This window comes from Carcharodon carcharias, chromosome 8 (genome assembly GCF_017639515.1).
Source record: "Carcharodon carcharias isolate sCarCar2 chromosome 8, sCarCar2.pri, whole genome shotgun sequence".
In the NCBI taxonomy this organism is placed as follows: Eukaryota; Metazoa; Chordata; class Chondrichthyes; order Lamniformes; family Lamnidae; genus Carcharodon; species Carcharodon carcharias.
Genome location: NC_054474.1, coordinates 140,090,910 through 140,113,969, shown reverse-complemented (window position 1 = coordinate 140,113,969; position 23,060 = coordinate 140,090,910). Strand labels below are relative to the sequence as shown.

At 39.8% G+C, this 23,060-nt stretch overlaps 1 protein-coding gene across 14 annotated transcripts in view; it reads left to right on the top strand.

Moving 5' to 3' along the window:
• Nucleotides 1–23,060, top strand: part of ehmt1b (euchromatic histone-lysine N-methyltransferase 1b) — a 171,579-nt gene that overhangs the window by 58,662 nt on the left and 89,857 nt on the right. For 12 of the 14 annotated variants that reach the window (XM_041192991.1, XM_041192994.1, XM_041192988.1 and 9 more), the window contains 3 exons: nucleotides 1,655–1,739; nucleotides 4,444–5,048; nucleotides 22,758–22,908. In XM_041192991.1, the coding sequence (XP_041048925.1) occupies nucleotides 1,655–1,739; nucleotides 4,444–5,048; nucleotides 22,758–22,908 (841 nt within the window). The remainder of the gene's footprint in view (nucleotides 1–1,654; nucleotides 1,740–4,443; nucleotides 5,049–22,757; nucleotides 22,909–23,060) is intronic. The other 2 variants (XM_041192996.1, XM_041192999.1) reach the window with 2 other exon arrangements.

The window sequence follows — 23,060 nt, the reverse complement described above, 5'->3', positions numbered from 1 at the left end:
CCCAACATGTATATTGACCATTTAAGTTAGGCTTGCAGTGGATAGTCATGGAAAACCTATTGGTATATAGACGTATTAGTAAACAGATGAATAGCGAATGAGAGAATGGCAGAAATACTAAATAAGTACGTGCTTATTTTCATAATAGAGGCAGATAGTGAATTGTTCAAGCTAGTGGATGTTATTTTTCAAAGAAAGATAGTGTTCAAGAAGTTACTGAAAACTAAGGGAGACAATTTTAGGACCTCATTGTTTGCACCCGAAGATCCTGAGTGATGCTTGGGAGGAAATAATGGAGACCTTGAATTCCTGAAATTCAGCGGAAAGGAAAATGGTGCCAGAGAACTGGAGGTTGACAAATGTTTCTGCCCCCTTCAGGAAAGAAGAATGCAATAAAACCGCATATGATAGGCTTGTTAATCTTAATTTTTTTTGAAAGAGAGCATACAGGTGCTACAGTAACTTTTTTTTTAAAGAAGGCATTTGATAAGGCACTGTAGCATGAATGACTCGCAACGAAGAAAATGTCCCAAGGAGTTAAGGGAATGTAGCTCTGTGAAAGGAGACAATTGGAGGGGAAAAACCAAAATTAGAGTGAAGGAAAATATTTTTGTTTTAGAAAGTGATAGGTTTTCATTAGAGGTTTTTATTTGGGCCTCTTTCTCTTGCTATATATGTTAATATACAGCAATATGCTATATCTGTTAATGATCTGGACTTCGAAATTGAGGGAATAAATTGGAAATGATGACAAACATTGGAAAAGATATAAGAAGGTTTTAGAGGGAAGCAGGATGAGCAGAAAAGTTGGGAATGCAGGTCAATGTAAAAAACACAATTATAGTTCTTGCCGGTTAAATGTTTTCCATTTTGTCCAACTTCAGGAAAACGTTGCTAACCATGTTTAAACTTCAGTATTTTATGGAGGAATTAGTTTTGGCATGTCAGGTGTCACCTCTTGGAAAGATAATCACCTACATGCTTTTTGAGTATTGTAATCAGACACTCTTATTAACCCGGCTAAGAGGAGCACCCAAAATAATGAACTAAGCTGCTCAGTCTGGATCTTCGAAGCGTTCCATTGGAAGTAATGAGTGGAACTTAGCACTTTATAATTCATTCCCTTTCTGTTTATTTTACAAAGCCCCAGCACAGTGGGAATGTATTTTGTTACTCCAAATTTCCTTTTCAACTAACTGATGCATTGCATGCCAATGGGTTAGTACACCATTGCTGTTTTGTAGAATGTGTGCATTGTGCTCCAGGTGCTTACCTAGCTTCCTGGATGTTTCCCTCCTAATTTGTGATTTCTTTCTCTCTGCTTAAGCTAATCCTTGTATCTTGACAAATAGTGGGGAGTTAGAAAAGGTCAGAGTAGTCTAGGGTTAGCAGCAGACCATGCTTTCTTCTGTTTGCATGCTTGTGAAATTGATCTAGTTAGAAAAGGTGAATTTCATAAGGCAACAGAATCACTGACATTGGACCATTTGATGAAAGTTCAATTAATACTGTTTTCATTGGTCACTGAATTTTCAAATGTACTTAATCTATATAGAAAAAAGAATACTAAACTATTAATTTGACCTATTTAAAGACTAAATACGTTTCTGTGCAAGTATATCTAAAAACTCAAGTGATCCTGTTTGTACTTAAGTCTGCAGGTATGACTGGGGCAGACACCGCTATAGAAGATCGGAAGCGGGAAGTGGCAAAGGAGCTATCCACTACTGAAGATCAAGGTGAATAAAGACACAAGCTCAAACTCCTAAACTCAGATTTACGCTCCCAGATTGAATATGCAGAGATGGGAGAACTCCCGGCACTGCGAACTCTGCCTTTAAAAATGGCTGCCCAGATGTTGGATTTTTGGAAGGGTTGGGCTGGATTAGAAGTTGGAGCAGGCGACCCTGGAAGAACTGAGGAGGATGCTGGGTTGGAGGCCCTCTGGGATCTGGCACTGGGTCCCAAAGTTTAAAAACAAAACATGAAACACCCCTCTAGCCCTCACGTTCCATCACACCCCCCACCCCTCCCCCCACTCCCTCGGCAACTCCCCATGACCCATCCATGCCAGCCTATGGCCCCCCCCCTCCAACCCACCACCGTTTGCCCTTACACCTAACATGCCAACTCGCCTACTTACTACATTTACATTCCATCAACTAGATAAGCCTTATGACAACAAACATTTTATTCAAGTGCATAATCCCTTATAACAACAAACATTGGAATTCATAATCCCAGATCAAAGCATCAATAACCACTTGTGGCTCTCGATCAAACTGTGAAATGGTAGGCACCCTACTGTGAAAATGGATAGTTGTGAAATCAGTTATGCAGCACTAATCCAGTAATGTAAGCCTTCAGACTTATATCAACTGATAATGAAATAGCAAACATTTTTATTTAACACTGCAGACATTTTTTTTTCAAAGATTTAAAGGGCAGGGTTTTTAAATGTCTTGACAGCTGCTAGCTCCCTTTGACAGGTCCCCTTGTCACGTGCTTCTTATTGTTTTGACAGCTGCTTCTGACAATTTTGACAGTTGACTTTGACAGGTCTCTGACAGTTCCAATGAGCTTGACAGTAATGTGTTTATGCCCTTGTTATGCATATTTATGCTTTCTTTTAACAATTTCAAAGGGCACCTTACCTGCCCCAAAGGTTTCCTGGGCCCAGATCCAAAGTGGTACCTTACCTCTCCAAAAGGGCACTCTGTACCCCAGCTATCCAGACAAATTCACAAAGTTCAAGTCTGCTACTGCCTGGTGTAATCTGCACACTTGAGGTTTCATACTCCTGGCCTACCAAAATCCCACTTCAGTGGAGGCAGCTGATGATTTAAATGGCCACCTGCCTCCATAAATTGCACATGTGTGAAACGTCCCCAATCCCACCTCCATGAAAATAGGAAATGCTGTATTTGGGGGTGGGTCTTAGGATTTTCGGGTATTTCTGCTATCTTTGCCACAACACAGAACATCTCTGTTCTGGCAAAACTCTGGGCCATTTGTTTTGGTATTTTTTTTTAAATATATTGTATAAACAAAGCATTTTAATTCCATGAAGGCTTTATGGTTCATATAGCACTGTGAATCTAGCACACTTCATAACTGGAAATCAAAATCTGCATTTTTATGATAGCCTGTCGATTTAGTTCATAGATAACTGCTGAGTTTAAAGTAAGCCATGTAGGATGGAAGGGTGTGTTTATCTTAGCTGTTGATTTAGAAGTGAAACTGTTGCAGTATAATGTCAAATAGTACTTTGGCAAAAATATACTTTTTAGGCCCTTGCTAGAAGGAAGAATTCAAAATTTGAAATACACCAAATTTCACATTCAAAGATATTTCACTGATTTGGTGGTAAAATACACGTTTGGGAAATTGAGGTGTTGTCTTAGGATTCATGATTGTACAACATTGGATAGCTAATAGAATGGTGACAGCACAGACAGAGGCCATTCAGCCCATGTGGTCTGTGCCAGCTCCCAGCAAGGGCAACTCCACTAGTCTCCTTCCCTTGTCTTTTCTCCACTTGTTGCATAAACATGTTTTTCCTCATGTCGCTGCTGCTGCTTCGGTCAATCACCTTAATTCAGTGCCCTCTTGCCCACTAGTGGGAATAGTTTCTCCCTATTTACTCTGTCCAGACCTTTCAGGATGGTGAACCTCATTCTCAAATCGCCTCTTCTCTTCTCCAAGGAGAACAGCCCAGCTACTCCAAACTATCCATGTAACTGAAGTTCCTCATCCCTGGAATCATTCTGGTGATTCTTCTCTGCACTCTCTGTAATACCTTTTTTGTGCATGAATTTGACAGTTTAGATAAACTATTCTGTATTTTGTGTCTCCTTAATAATCAACCTGGTTATATATTGCACATAATAACACAGTTCCAAAATGTAATTGTACAAATACTGTCTTATTTCCAATCTGACTGAATTTAAATTAGAAGTTTGTGAAATTATTTGGCACATATTTATAAGTTAATTTAATGCAGAATAGTTCTTGTATGTTACAATACTGTTTGACATTTTAAATTTAACATAATGAAAGTTTTATATAAAGTGGTTGCTGCGCACAAATACAACTGACTTCCGAGACATGATAAAACTTAGTGTGCCCTCTAGCTAGTTTCAGTGCCTTTATTGTTTTTGAAGAGGTAAAACTTTACATGTTTCCATTAAAAGACCAAGGACAAGGACCTACAAGTTAGTTTTTAATCTTTTCACAAAGTAGAAACTTAAACATCTCTATAAAAATAATTTAACGAAATTGTTTGTTTGCTATGTTTATTTATTCTTGACTTGGGGTACCAAAAAACTTTCTGCACATATTAAGCATTTTGCATACTTGCTATCGCTCGCAATTCTCCCTTTACCTTGTCCATGTACTGTTCTTGTGGAGGAAGTAATGAAGCTGTTGTGACCTCTTCTACAGGAAGTGACCTCAAAGCTGCTAATTTGAGTGCCACAGAGAAGCCACTGGAAGTTTGTGAGATGTTTGCAGATGGTGAAACCAATGGTTCTTGTGGAAAGAGTGAAGAAGCATCTTCGACAAAGAATCATCAAACATCAGTTAAAAACACTCAGGACACTATAAAAACAGCATCGTGGGATTTAAGTGAACTAAAGCAGATAAATGAAAATGGAATATTAGGAGAAGACAATAAGACTGTTAAAGCAAGCAATCATATGAATTCAGATGATTTGACACTAACGTCTTTGACAGGAAGTAATGGATTTGTTTTAAATAGTAAACCCTTACCACAGGTACAGACTGGGACTCCTCTAATTGGTCATGCTGCCAAAACACTTCCTTCATCTCCTAGCAAGGCTGGAGGAGTTAACAAGGTAAAAAACTTAAGTGCAGTTGAAGTTCTGCAAAATCAAGCCATGAAACCGCTTAATGTGGCATCAGCCAAATCACAAGAAGAAAACCCAGAAGAAAATACATCTCAGGCTAAAAAACTTTCACAAGGCCTCAGTACTGAGGTCAAGATTCACAGAGCAAGGAAGACTCTCCCTAAACTCAACTCAAATCAGGTGAGAAATTCTTAACCTTCAAAAGAATGGAACCCACTTATACTGGTTACAGGATTTTCCACAATTTACTCAAATTTTGGAATAAACTGCTTGAAATACAGGATGTCTTGATAAGGATTAAAAATTGGTGATAGAGAATTGTTTGCTTTTGTGAAAAAATGTTACTTTGGATTTACAGAAAGAGGTCCAATTATGCACGACACAACATAGCCTAAAAGCCATTTAGAATCTATAATAATAATACTCAGTTTTTGTCTGGCCTGACTGTGTTTTGATTGACCAGTTTAAGGGGTGTGTCTGTTGGTGCATTTATTCTTTGGGCAATGTCTGGTGCAGGGGAGGCATGTGATGCACACAGAGGATTGCAGCGGGTGCTGCATGTATGACTTCCAGTGGTTGGTAGCAGTGGAGGGTGTGGGTGTGGTTTGGTAGAGAACAGAAACAGCAGAAGGTAAGGGGAGCCCAACAACAAAGTTGCCCTGGCTGGAGAGATTGTTTCCATATGAGATGGGATTGATGGTTGGGATGGAGATGGCATTCGGAGGGATAGAAGGAATGGGAAAGATGGGATGGCATGTGAGGGAAGGTTTGAGATGATGGAATTGGTTAAATGTCACAAAATGGCAGGGACAATTATTGATACAACTTACTGTGCAAAGGCTATTCTTTATGCTAAAAGTGAAGATTCACTCAATTTAAACGAAAAGCTGTCAGGTGAACTAAAAGAATACAGCGGCTTTGATTCTATCGCTGAAAAAGATGATGAGCAGTCTAGAAACTCCAGAGTTTCTACACAGTCTAACTTTAATAACTGGCATGCCAGTGCACAAACTTAGATTTAAGGAAAGATAAGTTATAATGTTGCTCCTAAAATTGAATCCTAAGCAAGGACTTGTCATGGAACAAGATTGGTAGTTAGGAAGTTGCTTTCTTCGATGCTAGATGCTGCAATTATAATGGATAGATTAAGAAAATAAAGTGCTTATTCCTCAAATAATATTGAGCTCATCAGATATAAACATGCCATTTTAACTCTGGGGAAATTGTTTTCAATTAGATTTTTCATAATCTACAACTATAAACAAATGGCAAGATCAGATTCTTAATGAAATTTATATTTCTAATCTTAGGCCTTTTTTTACACATGGACAGCTTTACATAGCTTCTTCCATGGTGAAATGTTGATTCTGTCAAGCACTGTAAAGATACTAATTTGACTGCAAATATTTTTAGCAAGTCTTGTCTTGATATCAATTTAGTAATTTTAAAACTCCAACAATGATGTACTCTCATAAACTGGCTGCACTTAAACCTAAATCATGCGCGAGTACTAACAGAGTTGATAAAACAGTACTAAACCACATTGGATGGGGGACGTAGCTATCTGGATATATGATGCTCACAGGAACCATCCAAAATTAAGATGCTATGTAACTTTCTGAAATATGTTGTGCAAATTTGATGGTGAATTTCAACTTTCTGAAATTAGTCTCGTAGTCTGTTTTATAATACTTAATGGAGTCTTTTTAAGATGCTATTTTCCTGAAAGTTGCGCAAGATGAGTAATGAACCCGAGGGACTGCATAAGAAGACGACTGTAAAGAACCAAATTCAAATATTTCCAACGACCTGTATGAAATTCTTAAAAGTCTTGGAATGATTATCTAAAAGATGAAAGAATGAATCAAAAATGCCAGTGATGAGTTCTAAACTTTTTTGTATGACAACTTTTTCAAAATTTAATTTGGCATGCAACACAGGAATAGAAAATCACAACTTGCTGTTATGTAACCTTTAATGTCGAAAGATTTTCCAAGCCACTTCCCAGAATCACAGTCATCTTCTTAGGCAGTCCCTTGGGATTCAGGATGGCTTGCTTCCATTTCCAGTGATGCATTCTGAGATGGCTAATAAGTTCTATGCGTGATCTGCAGACTCTGCCACATGCGGAGCTGGTGGTGCTTGGAGGGTGAGGTTCATAAATTGTTGTAAGGTTTGTGCATGCTCTCTGATGCCTTGACTTTGCCTTTGTGTGTTCACGACGAAGCGTCTCGATGTGTTTGGTGAATTCCCAAATGAACCTTCACCATTTTGATTAATCACAATTCAGGGACTCACCTGAGTGGGTGGGATATTTGATCTCCTCAAGGATGCTTTGAGGACATCCCTAAAGAGTTTCCGTTGTCCTACTGGGAGTCTCCTGCCATGACTGAGTTCCATGTAGAATCACAGTGAGACAAGTATGGACACCAATCCAATAAAGGAGAGAGAAGGATGTTTGATTAAAAGCTTGACCAAAGCAAATGGTATAAAAGAGGGTCTTTAAAAAGAGGGGAGTGGGAAGACTAAGAGCTTTAGGGAGAACATTCCAGAGCACGGGGCCCCGACTGTCTAGAGCATGATGTAGAGCTGGGTGTCATCAATGTACTCGTGGAAGCTAATACCATGTGTATCTATGGTGTTGCTAAGAGGCAATATGTGGATAAGAATGAAGAGGAGGCCAAGGCTAGATCTTTTTGGAAATCCAGAGGTAATACTGTGGAGATGGGAAGACAAATCATTGTTGGAGATATTTTGCCTTTGATTTCATAGGTAAGAGTGGAGCCTAGAGAGGAGTTGCACTTAACTGGACAATGGAGGAAAGCTGTTGAAGGAGGATAGTTTTGTCAGTAGCTGTAAAAGGATTTTGAGGACAAGGAATGATAGTGTACCACAGTTGTGCATGTTATCATTTGTGACTTTGACTTAGGGCTGTTTTAGTGCCTGGGGAGGGCTGAACAGCAGATTGGACTGATTGAAACTTGAAGCTATTGGAAAGAGCGGCACAAATTTGGATACTACAATATGGTTAAGGAGGTTGGTGAAGAAAGGGAGGTTACAGATCAGATCGCAATTTACACAGACTAGGACTCAAGTGTTCTTTGAGGAGAGGAAACTTTATAATTCTGGCTAGTGTTAAGGCCCAGGAGAGAAGTTGGATGTTCAGCGGTTCAGTGAGAATGTGGTTAAGTGAACAACAGATGGGGTCATGGACAAGTTGAAGTCAGAGACGGCATGAAGGGAGATTGGAGAGAAATTGGATACTGATGCAGGTTCAGAACTAGAGCTAGAGGAAATCTGTTTGGCTTGTTGGGCAGGGGGTGAGGAGGAGGAGGAAGTAGCTGAATGTATTGTCACTGATGGAGTCCATGAGCTGCTTTTACTTGTTGTTGAAGTTCTGGACAAAAGCAGCAGAGGAGAAGGATACACGGAGACAGTTGGTAGTGGAGAAAAGAAGCCATGGGTTGTTTCTATTCTCACGAATGATGGTGGTGCTGTGAGCTGATTTCCCAGAGGTGTGGGAGGCCCAACAGCATTTGATGTGATCCAGCTAGTTCTGTTGATAGACTCTGGTGCACAACAGGTTTAACCATCAAAGCATGTGAAATTTCTCGTGACTTTGTAGATGATATTGGAGGCTGAAATATGCAACAAGAAAACATTCTACTTTCTGGATTGTTAGATTTCTTTTATTCTGAAGTAACTATAGCACGCTCATTTGTTATCATTTGATTTAGTTGGCTTATGGTTTGTCATAAATTAAGATTTCTACAAGGACCCAGTAATGAGTTAGGTAAACGACTAATAGACATTACTGGCATGCTAGAATGTTAATGTCTACCGAATGAATAGTTTTGGAATATATTTAGTCTTTTTTTTAAAAAGTGGATAACTGAATTGCCAACTGGCAGAATAGAATATGATTACATTCTAATGATATCCTATGAGTAGACAATTTTCCAGACCTGGAGAATTTTATCCCTGTATTGAGGCATTTTGTGCAATTAACAACATAGCACACAATCCATTGGAGCTGTGACTCCCAGTATTCGGAAACTGTCAGATCTATTTTGTGAACTGCTGCCACTCCCTCCCAGTCAAAATAAAATACCCAATTCCCAGCAGTTGCATTTTGCCATTTCATATTCACAGAAGAAATTGTTGTTAAAGTGAATGTGCTATCTTATTGTTGCCACTAATCGCTAAGAGATTATAGTTTACTTGAGATTGAGGTTAAGTTTCTTATGCAGGAAACTGTAATAAGAAACCTAGTCCCTTTGTTTTAAAAGCTAACTAGAAAATTGATGTTTTAAAAGGTCAGTGTCTCTATATTGTTTTATAATTCTGGAGCAGAATTTTTCGCTGAGCAGGCGGGCATGGGCCCGAACCACTCGAGCATAAAATAGCATGTGATGACATCGGGTGAGCGTCCCGATGCCATCATGCACTTGCGCGATATTTCGGTTGGTGGCCATGCGCGGGAGTTGGAGCCACACCCGCCATCAATTACGAGGCCAATTAAGGCCATCAAAAAGACAATTAAACTGGATTTTACATTGCCTTTGCGACTTTTGCAAAAAGGGCAGACGGGCAACCGCCAATTTGCTAAACCTTATCCAAGGGTGGGATTAAAAAGGGTCAGCAGCATTGCCAGTCTGAGTAGTGTGGAGTTTTGGAGATAGTTTGCTGCTGGTTGCTTGTTGGTACTTGGCATCTCTGTTTGGGGTTTCATTTCAGGACTTACTGGTGTCTCCGAGGCCCCTGGAGGATTCAGACTCTGGATCCCTCCAGGTATCAGATGGCCTTCCATTACCTGATAATGGGGATTGTGGTCTCTACTGGTGGCACCTCCTCTGAGGGGGAAGAGAGGGGCAGAAGGGAAAGGAGGCCAGGTGTCTTAATGCAGCTTCCAAGGGAGGAGAGGTGCAGGGCCAGCAGAAAGACCAAGGTGGAAGGGGCCATAGAAGACACCTCTGTCCTGTTGTCAGAATTTCCAGGCAGCGATGCAGCTACCTCAATATGTCTGAAGTGCAATGCCAAAGGAGGCTCTGCCTCTCAAGGAAGACCATGACCTCCATTTGCCAGATGATTGGGCCTGAGATCAGCTCCAACTGTGTGGGTGGATGCTAGTGGCTTTGAAGGTTGCAATGGCCCTTAACTTTTACGCCTCTGGCTCTTTCCAGGGGTCAGTGGGGGATCTGTGTAGTCTCCCAATCAGCTGTCCACAGTTGCGTGAAGCTGGTGACAGAAGCTCTGTTCAGGCGGGTACTGACCTTTATTCTTTACCAGGCTGAGCGAGCCAGCGGCTTTAGAGCGATTGCTGGGTTCCCCTGCATCCAGGATGCCATCAACTGCACACATGTGGCCATCAAGGCGCCAGCGGGTCAGCTGGGTGCCTTCGTCAACAGGAAGGGATTCCACTCAATCACCGTGCAGATAGTGTGACCACAGGATGCATATTCTGCGAGTCTGTGCAAGGTACCTTGGCAGTTCCCATGATGCTTCTTTAGCTAGGCTGCCAAAGATCTGCTTCTACCTCATGCCAGGGCTGCCGCCTGTATTCCAGACGTCAGAAATGACCATTTTATTTGCACTCAAAGTCCACTCAATGCCTGTGCAATAAAGTATCGAGCCACTCACATCCAGCATTACATACTACCGTACCCTGCACCAGAAAGAAAAATGGTCTTAAATGCTGAAAATTGCATGACTAAAATGCTTTGTTCCTTCCCGCCTGTTTTTCTATGAAATGTCATTCTTGTAAAAAGTTTGTTTCATTTTCTAACTGGAAGAGGATGGCATATTGATGCTGATTTCCTTTACGGGCAGTCATCAATAGTGGTTTATCCAGAAAGAAACTACTTGCGTTAACGAAGAACATTTGACACGAATCATTTTTAAAAAAAGACCATAGGTAGTATAGTGATTACGGTACTGGATCGGCAATCCAGAGATTGATCTCCAATCCCAGAATGGCAATATCTGAAGTTAAGTTTATTAAATTAGAGAATTTTTCAACTATCTGGATTGACATATAAGCCCATCTATTTTACAACTGCCCTTCAGGGACAGGAAAGCTGCTGACATGTGCTTTGACTGCTGGACACCATTGTTATTTCGTTTTTTATTATTCATTCATGGGATGTGGGCATCATTGACTAGGCCAGCATTTATTGCCTATCCCTAGTTGCCCTTGAGAAGGCTGCCGTGAGCTGCCTTCTTGAACTGCTGCAGTCCATGTGGTGTAGGTATACCCACAGTGCTGTGAGGGAGGGAGTTCTAGGATTTTGATTTTCATTCTGACTTTTGAATCTGATGTCACAACATTGATACCAAGCACTTAGCCAACTGGGAAGAGCAATAATTGTGGCCTTTCCAGTGAACCATGTGATTTTATTTTTTTAAAAATGACTGGAGTGTATTAATTGTAGATTTTTTTTTTAATGTTTATAAACAGTGCTCTAATGCCACAGACCTTGACATTTTTTTTCCCTTTATAACTTAATGCTCACCTTTCCTGAGGGATTGACTTGCTTACTGGCCTACAGTTCGAGTGATGGTCAACCTGTAGTACGTTCCCATGTGTCAATTACTCATTTGTGAATAATGGTATGAGTGCTAACTGAAAGACTTTAAAACCGAGTCTGATCTTGCCCACGTTCTGCATACATAAGCGCTTGAGGGATCAGGAGTGAAGCAATTTTCCCTCTTGCCGAACAAGGGTACGGTGTGTTTTATTTGAATTCACTTATAGGAGGTGGGCATCACTGGCTAGGCCAGCATTTATTGTCTGTCCCTAATTATCCTTGAGAAAGTGGTGGTGAGCTGCCTTCTTGAACCGCTGCAGTCCACGTGGTATGGGTACACCCACATTGCTGTTAGAGTGTTCCAGGATTTTGACCCAGCAACAGTGAAGGAATAGCAATATACTTGCAAGTCAGGGTAGTGAGTGGCTTGGAGGAGAATTCCCAGACGGTGGTGTTCCCATGTTTCTGCTGCCCTTGTCCTTCTAGATGGTAATGGTTGTGAGTTTGGAAGGTGCTGCCTAAGGAGTCTTGGTGAGTTTCTGCAGTGCATCTTGTGCTGCCACTGTTTGTTGGTGGTGGAGGGAGGAATGTTTGTGGAAGGGGTGCCAATTAAGCAGGCTGCTTTGTCCTGAACTGTGTCAAGCTTCTTGAGTGTTGTTGGAGCTGCACTTATCCAGGCAAGTAGGGAGTATGCCATCACTTTCCTGACTTGTGCCTTGTAGATGGTGGATAGACTTTGCGGAGTCAGGAGATGAGTTAGTCACTGTAAGATTCCTAGTCTTTGACCTGCTCTTATAGCCACGGTATTCATATACTGATCCAGTTCAGTTTCTGGTCAATGGTAACTCACAGGATGTTGATAGTAGGGGATTTAGTAATGGGTAATGCCATTGAATGTCAAAGGGTGATAGTTAGATTCTCTCTTGTTGGAGATGGTCATTGCCTGACGCTTGTGTGGCTTGAATGTTACTTGCCGCTTGTCAACCCAAGCCTACATATTGTCCAGGTCTTGTTGTATTTGGACATGGACTGTTGAATTGTTGCCCCAGTGAAGATCAGTGCAGAATATCAATATCCTTGTGCAACACCAGATGAAAGATTATATCAGCTTCTTCATATCTCAAGATTCAGTCTGAAAGTTGAGATTACAAAAGTCTCGAAAGTTGTACGATGATGAAAGAAACCATGGGTCAGTTTGTAGTACAATTTAATTTATAACACCAGAATTGAAGGGCCACAGACCTGAAACATTAACTCCGATTTTCTCTCCACAGATGGTATCAAACCTGCTGACTATTTCCAGCATTTTCTGTTTTCATTTCTTGTTGTTTGACATGTTTTAAGAATTGAATTTTTTTTACACAAGACAGGTTCTGAAACCTGGCATCATCTTGTTAAAGCAGTGTTGGATTCAAAGGGGTAATTTTCCAACTTTGTGGTCTTGCTGGAATGGTTCCACGGATGAGGTACTGAGGTTACATGAATAAATGGGAGAAACTGGGCCTGATAAAGAAGAGAAAGTTTGAGAGGAGATTTGATAGAGGTTTTCAAAGCCATTGGAGTCCAGGCAAGAGTAGATAGAGAGAAACTGTTTTTACTGGCGAAGGGGTTGAGAACTAAAAGTCACTGACATAAGAACCATAGGTGAATAAATACTTAAGCAGGTGAGTGATTAGGCTGTAGAATGCACTGCCTGAGGCAGTGGTGGAGGCATTTTCAATTGTGGCTTTCAAAAGGGAATTGGTAACCACCTGAAGCAGAAAATACTTGCAAAGCTATGGGGGAAGGTCAGAGGAGTGGAACTATCTGAGTTGCTATTGCAGAGAGCTAGCATGGATAGCAGTGGCCGGATGGCCTCCTTTTGTGCTGTAACCATTCTATGATTCTATGCTGGGGAATCTTACCTGAAGGGAGCTCATGTCAGAAACTCAAGCATGTGCGGAGCATAATTTCCTGATATATTCTCATGGTTGGAAAATTGTGTGCCTGTATTTCTAATATCTGCTACTGGCTGGCAAAACTCCCCACATCACCTGTCAGGTTGGAAAATTACTCTTGTTTGTTTCAGTTACTGATAGGGTTTATGCTAGGAAAAGCTAAAGTCAAGTGTTAGAAACATTGAATGAAGTGTTGAAGTTTAACAGGAGAAATATCGAAGAGGTTTTAGTTTTTCTTCCATTATTTTCAAATTCAAATGCAAAACTCAAATCATTGATGGAATTTGGCTTGTATTTTGAGTCACTGTTTGGATGTAGGTACTACAGTTTGCAGATCTCTGACATACTTTCAGGGGATATGCTGAGCAACAGCTTGATGTTTTCCTACAGTGAGTGGAAAAAAAACCTGTCAGGCAAGTCATACATTTTCTGCCTCAAATTCCTTGGAGTCAAGCCAAGTCCAGTAAAGAGGACTACATGGAAATTATCTGCATGCTCTAGATTGGGGTTGTTGCATGAGGATACCAAAGTAGGAGAGGAAATACCATCTTCTAAATTGTTCCCAATGTATTTAAACAAGAACAGGTGGACATGAAAAAAATAAATGGAGAGAGACTGGGGAGTGTTAGTATTCGGAGGGACCTAGGATTCCTTGTACTTGAATCACAAAGTTACCATGGCAAGCACAACAAGCAATTAGGGAAGCAAATGGTATGTCAGCCTTTATAATGAAGGAATTGGAGTATAAGATTAAAGAAGTCTTACAGAAATGTATGGGGCCGTGTTGAGGCCTCACCTGGACTACTTTTTGCCTGAGTTGATAATGTGTCTCTTCCCTGCTTCCCTTTTATTTTTGCAGAATAACTTTTGTTTTGTACTATACAGTTTTTAACGTCCTAATCTAAGGATGTATATATTTGCCTTCGAGAGGGAGCAACAAAGGTTCAGTAGACTAATCCCGAAAATGAGCTGATTGCCCTTTGAGGAGAGATAATCCCTAGGATGAGCTGATTGCCCTATGAGGAGAGATTGAGTAGACTAGCCCTATATTCCCTAGAGTTTAGAATGAGAAGTGAAACATATTAGATTTCTTGAGGGCTTGAGAGGGTAGATACTAGGAGAATTGTTCCCCTGGTTGAGAGTCGAGAACCTAGGGTCTCAAAAGTCAGCCATTCAGGACTGAGATGGGGAGAAATTGCTTCACTCATTGGGATAAAGAATCCCAAAGATTCACAACCCTGAGGGCTGTGGATGCTTAGTTGTTTAGTGTATTCAAACAGAGATTGGCCAGTTTGGATAGTAAGGGGATCAAAGGATATGGGGTTAGTGCAGAGAAGTGGAGTTGAGGTGGATGATGAGCCATAATCTGTTGAATGGCAGAGCAGGCTTGAAGGGCTGAATGACCGACTCCTACTCATGCTCCTATTTCTGATGTTCTTATGATTCCGCGACACTATCTGTAGAGTGGCGGGGGCTGGTGTTTGGTGTCCTAGCAATATTTATCCCTTATTCAACAGCACTTGAATTGATTTTATCTGATAATTTATCTTATTGCTGTTTGCTGGACTTTGTTGTGTGCAAAATTGGTTGCTGCATTTCACTACATTGTGAATATGACTACACTTGAAAGTACTTTATTGCCTCAAAAGTGCTTTGGACATCCTGGAGTAAAGAAAGGTGAGGTGATAACAATGAAATAAATAATAACAATGGCTATACCCATTGGAGTTTAAAAGAATGAGAGGTAGTCTTATTGAAACATAAAAGATCCTGAGGGGACTTGATAGGGTGGATACACGACGTATGTTTTCTTTTGTGGGGGAAACTAAAACTAGGGGACATTGTCTTCAAAGGGGCACCTCTTATTTTTTAAAGTGAAAGAGTCTGTGGTGTGTGGAATTCTCTTCCCCGGAAAGTATTGGAGGCTACATCCTTGAATTTATTTAAGGCAGAGTTATACAGATTTTATTTGGGTATGGAAGGGAATCAGGAAAGTGGAGCTGAAACCAGAACCATGATCTTGCTGAATGGTGGGGCAGACTTGAAGGCCAAATGGCCTACTCCCGCTCCTTTGTCACTGTCCCTGAAAATAATAAGGTACAATATGAATGCAAGTCCCATCCTTTCATATCAAATTAATATCAGAGTCTTGGGAATTTGTTGTCAGTAATATCAAAGCTAATAATGGCAAAAACTGGACCTGATTTTTAAAAAAAAACTTTTCACGTGCATTCTTCTTGGAAGGTAAAAATGCACAAAAAAAAGTTGGAATAAAATGCAAATAAGGTAGAAAGCCATGCGTTCATCGTGCATTATTTCTTTAATAAAATAAGGCTTAAGTAAATTTTATTTCTAGCTGATTATTTTTTGATGCGAGATAAAAAGGCACAGAAGAAGGGAACAAGAAATTTGGCTATTGAAGCGGAAAAAGGAAATGTTTTATGCAAGGCATTCCTGGACAGTGTTCTGCGAGAGATGTAATTATGCTTGCCCTATTTAAAAAGCCCAATAAATAAAACCAGTACTATGAACTTTACACTAACGTATACTTAGCTGATTTGACCGATTACTTGTGCAAGAAATCAAATTTTTCACTCGTTGTATGCCAATTTTAGATGGTCCTGTGCAGGACTGAAAATATTTCTAGCCATAACACCTACAATTTAGAAAAAATGTTATTATTTGTGTGTAGGAATTAGAACTTTCAATTTTACAAACTTATTATCAGCATAATAGTTATGTATTTAAAGTATAATTGCTCATGTTGTCATCAATAATTAATGATTTTCCAAGGGTTATGTCATTGAATTTAGTTGATGTTATCTAGTAAACTGCTTGTGTCTGGAAATAACTGTTTATAAAGAAAACATGTATATTTTCAAATGTCAGTGGGAATTGTTTTTATTTCCTTTTCTTCCCATTCCAAACCATGAGTGATGAATGCTGGCTGAAATGCTACATGCAGTTGATGGGTGATGATGTTTCTGAATGATTAATGATTGAGATGTAATTGTCAAAAGTTTGCTGAAATTTAACCTACATTTGGTCAATAAATAACTAGTATGTTTGAATGTTGCTTACTGTTTTGTTGTGTACTGGCAAAAAAAAGAGAAAATATTTGTGCTCATCAAGTTTAGCATAATCAGTTCAGGAATGGAGTACTTACAATTTGGATACACAACACAAGGTACTCGGATGTCAGCTTGTAACGTCATTGGAATCTCACTGGGAACTGAATTGAAACAGTCCAATGCCCTTTCATGTAAGTTCTTTTAATCCACAGAAGTCTTCCACTTTAATAGTTTGGACAATTTAAATCCAAGTCTTCAAAGGATGTAAGGCACTGAAACAGCCCATTTTGGCCCAACCAGCCCATGTGACGTTTATGTTCTATCGAGCCACCTCCTATTTTTTCTCATATAAATCTATTAACATAACAGTCTATTCTCTTTTCCTTCATATGCTTGTCTAGCTTCCCCTTAAATGCACCTATACTATTTGCTTCAAGCCCCCCCACCCCCCGTACTAGCGAGTTCTACATTCTCTCCACTCTGGGTAAAGAAGTTTCTTTTAAATTCCATATTGGACTATCTTATATTGGTGGCCTCCAGTTATGCTCGTCCCCACAAATAGAAACTCTCTCACTGTATCCATTCTAAAAAAAAAATCCTTTCATAATTTTAAAGACCACAATTAGGTCAACCCCTTAGCCTTTTTTCAAGAGAGATGAAACTCAGCCTGTCAATCCTCTCCTGATATGGATATCCACACTTCTCTGATTTCATCCTTGTAAATCTTTTCTGCACCCTTTCAAGTGCCTTCATTTCCTTTTTATAATATGATGACTAGAAATGTATGCAGTATAAGTTGGTCTAACCAAGATTTGATACATGTTTAACATAACTTCTCTATTTTCCAATTCTATCTTTCTGGAAATAAAGCATGGTGCTTTTTTTTTATGTTCTTACTAACTTGTGGCGCAACTTTTAATGATTGATGTATTAGTATTCTGAGATCCCTTTGTTCCTCTATCGCACCTAGACTCTCACCTCCTAAGTAATAATTGACCTCCCTACTCTTCCTACCAAAATATACTCCTCACATTTATCTGTGTTGAACTTAATTTGCCAAGTTATTTGCTCACTCTGCAAGTTTATTAATGTCCTCCTGTAATTTGTTACTGTCCCCCTTCAGTATTGACTATTCCCTATGCCTGCAATTTGGTGTCATCTGCAAATTCAGAAATATGTTTTTGATTTTATGTCCAAATTGCTGATACAAATTATGAACAGCAATGGCCCCAGCACCACATGCTACCTGAATAAGAACAAGAACACAAGAAATAGGAGTAGACCATATGGCCTGTCAAACCTGCTCTGCCATTCAATATGATCATGGCTGATTTTGGGCTTCAGCTCCTGCCTGCTCCCCATATCCTTTAATTCCAAAAAATCTTATCTATGTTATCTATCCCAGGCTTAAATGTATTCAACGATGGAGCATTCTCAACCCTCTGGGGTAGAGAATTCCAAAGATTCACAACCCTTTGAGTAAAGTATTTTCTCCTCATCTCAATCCTAAATGATTAGCCTCTTATCCTGAGACTGTTTTAAACTCCTTGACCAGCGGAAATAATCACTTTACGTAATCATAAAGGAATAACTACACTTTATTCCCACTCTCTCTGCTTTCTGTCTTCAAGCCACCTAGAAATCCATTCTGTCATTTATCCCCTGATTCCATATTGTCTTGACCTTATTTATTAAGTCTATTATGTGGCACTTTATCAAAGGTCTTTTGAAAATCCAAATAAATTACATTTATTGCATTACCATTGCCTACTCTCTGTTACTTCCTCAAAAATGAGGTTGATCAAGCAAGATTTTTCTTTTTGAAATCATGCTATTTGTTATTTTATCTTTCTTTTCTAGGTGTTCTTCTATCTTCTCTCTTTTAGTAGGATTCTATTATTTTTCCTACCACTGATGTTAATTTACCTGGTCTATAATTCCTTGGGCATGTCTGTCCCTCTTCCTACCTTTGTTGTTTGCTTTAAAATGGACCATGACAACTGAACTGAACTTAAATAAAAACAGAAAATACTGGAAAAGCTCAGCAGGTCTGGCAGCATGTGTGGAGAGAAAAACGGAATTAACATTTCAAATCCAATATGACTCTTCTTTGGAGTGGAAGAGAGGTAGAGATGTGATGGGTTTTATGCCGTTGGAAAGGGAGGAGCGGTAGGTGGAGCAAAATAGGAGGTCAGGGATAGTTTAGAGGGCAGGAGAGATTAAATGACAGTGATCAGGGAACGCATGACAAAGGGAGTGGTAATGATAGTATTAAAGACGAAAGCAGGTGATAAAATCAGAATAAAGGTCAGCACTGTCTGACAGCAAAATAGCAGAATGTGTTAATCGCAGAATTTACGTTTTCCCTTTCCAAGTTTCTCTCCACTGTTGTGAAATTCCCCTTACCCTGGCATCAGGTAGACAACACTCCCTTCAGAATTCTTCTTCTTGGTCGCAGAAGACATTATCTATTACTCAAATTATAGGGTCCCCTATTAGTACTACATTCCTTTTTTGCTCTTCCCACCACCACCACTTCCCCTATCCCTAGACGTCCTTCTGAGCCATAGTGCCTTGGTTTGCACTGTGGCTGTCCGCCAGACAGTTTTCCTCTTTGTCCTCACAAATAACGACTACATTGTGCCTGTTGGACAGAACCAGTGTCTGTGGGATGACTTCCTCAACCTCCCCTAAACCCTCGTTACCTGACTTCCAAATAGTCAACATCCTCCCTTTCTTAAACCTGTTTTTTTCCTCTGGGGCGTGATTGTAACCTGGATAATACCATCCAGAAATCCCTCCCTCTCCCTTATATGTAAGAACCTCTCCAACTTACACTTCCAGTTAAATGACTCAGCTGGAGAAATTTAAGACGGCGCCAGCTCCGACATATGTGTTTACTCAGGACAGTTTTGTCATCCACAGATTCCCATATTCTGCAGTCCAGACACACAACCTTCCTCTGCCATATCTTAGACAAGCCATTTTATTTATTAAATTAGTTGATGTTTGTGTTTCATGATTATTTGTAGTATTAAATAGTTTAACTACTGAAGCTATAAATTTAATACGCTACTTAGATTTTTCTGGCTCAAGTTTAAACTACTTCTTTAGAGAAAAAAAACTTAGAACTCACCAATACCTCTAGACTTCAGCTCTCAGGTCTCACTGTCTTCTGATCCCTTTCTTGGATTGCATCTTGTTTTTTAAATACCAGAGTTGCACCTGTGCTGAATTCTTTCAATCACCAAATTCCACAACTTAATTACTCTGCAGAAGAAGTACTCAATCAAGCAAAAGTCTCCTGTATTTTACTAGCAAAATTTAAAGATCCGAATCAGCACCTTCCAACCAGGAAACCAGTTCTTGCTAGCCACCTAATTAATGAGCAGCTACCGCCAGCAGGCAGCTCATTTAACGTTGACTAACACTGAACCTTAACCTGTAGTTTATTTCAGTGTTAAATGCTAAATTGAAAACTTGACGAGATTTTAGAAAGTGAACAACCCACGGAATTCCCACATTCTATAGAGTTATGTACTCTATAGAAGCAGCCATACAAATGAATAGGTCTGCTGCCTCACACATTGTTGCTGTTTTAACTAATGTGCTCAGAGATAATAGCTTAATGATATTACAAAGGACAGAATTGATTGTTCCAAGATTCCAGTGCCTCTCATTTAAATGGTCAAAATTGCAACCTGGCACACAATGCAAGCCTGTATGCAAGCAATGCTTTTTGATATATTAAGAATAATGGTTTGGAGAGCAATTTTGTTGGCGACTTCTTAAGCAAACTATATGGGGCAGAATTTTCCGGTCAGGGTGGGCCTGACACGCCGATGTGTAAAATGATGTCCGGCATATGTCCTGACGTCATCGCACTCTATTGCGATATTTTGCTCGGCAGGCATGTGCCGGAGTCGGCTGTGCGCCCACCGAAATGTAAACAGCCTATTAAGACCATTAAGAAATTAACTGAACCAATTTTGAACACTGCCTGTTCAACCTTAAAGTTGGCGGGCAGGCGAAAAGCCCCAGCGGCCTTAGCGTTTTTCAGGAAACCTCATCCGTGAGCGGGGTGAGGTTTCCTGAAGCTTTTATTAAATAAATTTCTACAAGTATAAAACATGTCCCAACTCATGTCACACAGCCACATGAGGTGGGGCCTGTTTAAATGAATTTTTGAACCTTTTATTTAATAATTTTAATATCGATTCAATTTCCTGAGGCAGCTCTGTGTCTCTAGGAGATTGAAGCGCGCGAAAGAGCCCTGGCCCCAACTCTTCCTCCCCCCCCCCCGCCTGCACAGGTAGCGCTGAGCACTACAGGCCGCGCATTACGCTGGGCGGGCCTTAATTGGCCCACCTGTGTAAAATGGCGGCATGGAGCCAATTGTGGGTGGTGATCGACTCCACGTGCGCTCCCGCCCAGCGCGCCCACCATAGGAAAAACCCTGCCATGGTTTCCAGCAAACTGTCTTGACAACAAGAGTGGAAATGTAGAAAACTTTGACAACTTTTAGAACAGAGCCTGTGGCAAAAGGTAATAATGATTTGGCTGTCATTGTTGTAGCTAAAACTGCAAATTGGATGACACAATAATGGGATTAAATATGGATCCTCGGTTATCGATAATGAATGGGTTCCTGACCAATAACGGGTAATTGTGAGCCCTAAATGACCTTAATTGAAACAGATGAGTAAAGAGGTGTCTCAGCAGCAACGTTTGCTTTTGTTACTGCTACCAGTAAGAGTGGTTGGTTCTATGCACAGCTGAACAGTCGTCTTCCAATTTTGCAGCTGTGAAACCTGCTGGGGACCCGATGATAGCCAAAATTGCTTCCTATTGCTAGCCATGATACCATAGATATATAGGCAAGTTCTAGGAACAAAGTTTGACTGGCCTCTTTAATGTTGCCAGCTCCGTTGAGTTTGACATTGTGGAAGCTTGTGACTGGATCATGAGAGATCAGTTTCTGTTTCCAATCTCGTTCACCCGCGTAGCTGGGAACGTTATGATGTACTTTGACAAAGCATTTCTGGTTGTTCCTTTTGAGTTTATTATGGGGCTGGCGGCTGAAGTTGCTGGCAGGTGAAAGGGGTATTCATGAATCAGTACACCAGCTGATGGATCAACTGTTGCCATACAGTTGATCTTATGGTCAAATGAACAGTGAGTGGAAAATAAAGATGAAATACCGGCAGTCTGAATTCTTGTTGGTCTAACAACTTTCATGAAATTTGTGTAAAATGACTTTGAAACTGCAATACGGAAAAGGGCATACTGATGTTATCCTCCAAATGAGCAGTAACCCTAAAGTCATGTTCCCATATTCTTTAACCCTCTTTCCTTCAACCACCTATCTGACCTACTAAAAGTTGACAACATTCAAGGCAATTACAAATGGGCAATAAATGCTAGACACAACATTCCATAAATGATTAAAGAAATACATATGGTCTTTAATCGCTAACTCTCTGAATTCCATGGCCTCTCAACCATCAGGAAAAAAAGTTTCTTCTGTACTATGTCTCTTCCATTTAATCTTAAATGTGTGTTCCCTTGTTATAGACTCCTAAATCATTGAAACAGCTTTGCCCTATTCTGTCCCATCCATCACAATTATCAACATCACTATCAAATCACTCTAATGAAAATAGTTACAGATTTTAAATCTATTCTGGTGAAAATGTATTGCATCGATTTAAAAAGCTTACATTTTATAACTGAAGGGGTATTATGAAGATTAACATCTCAGTTGTGAGTTATTTATAATGGCGGTCTTTCACACCTAAGAAATGTTCATTGTTCAATATTTATCTGTGATTCGAGAATCAGCATTAAAAGAATTCAGGAAACCAGTTGATACTTTTAATTTCAATATATTCAACTTCACACTTCTTATCTGAAAGCTAATGTTCACATTCATGATCAATTTGCAGTTGCAAACTGATAATCTAATACATGCATTTTTTGCCATTTTCACAAGCCTGTCATGTGAATGAGGTAACCTTAATTAGTGAACTACCTGACACACTATTTCACAGGATTTTTGTGTTTCTTCACTTTTATCAAGTCAGCAGTGTTTTCTATACTTGTGCTATATCAAAAGCTTGTGAGCAAATAATTAAGTGTTGTGTTAAGTAGTACACAGTATCAGGGGATCACTAAAACACTAATTAAGGTTTTAACTGACAGGAATTGGTTTTGTCTAAACTTATAAATTTAATTCACCTTATGCCATTAATACGCTTTAGGTGGGCATAATTTCCATCAGTTATAATAAGTGGAGTGTTACTTTGAAAACCACAGTGTTAAAAGACATTAATTTTGTACTTCTACCTTTTAAAGCCACCAAACAAAGACCCAAAGGAAGAAGGTGTAAATAGTCTAGAATGTGGGAAAAAGCCACCACCTCCTCCATCACCACAACCAACACCACCACAGCAACTGATACTACCTCAGAATCAGAACAATACTGCCACTAGCAAACCACAGTCAGGTAATAAGAAAAATTGAACTGGAATACAGTAAGTTTTTATTTGATTGTGCACTCATTGAAGTATTAAACTGATACAGATATCATAGCTTCACATAAAATAATTAACAATAAATATTTAAGAGCAGTAGTTATTAGATAAAATTTCCTGTAAA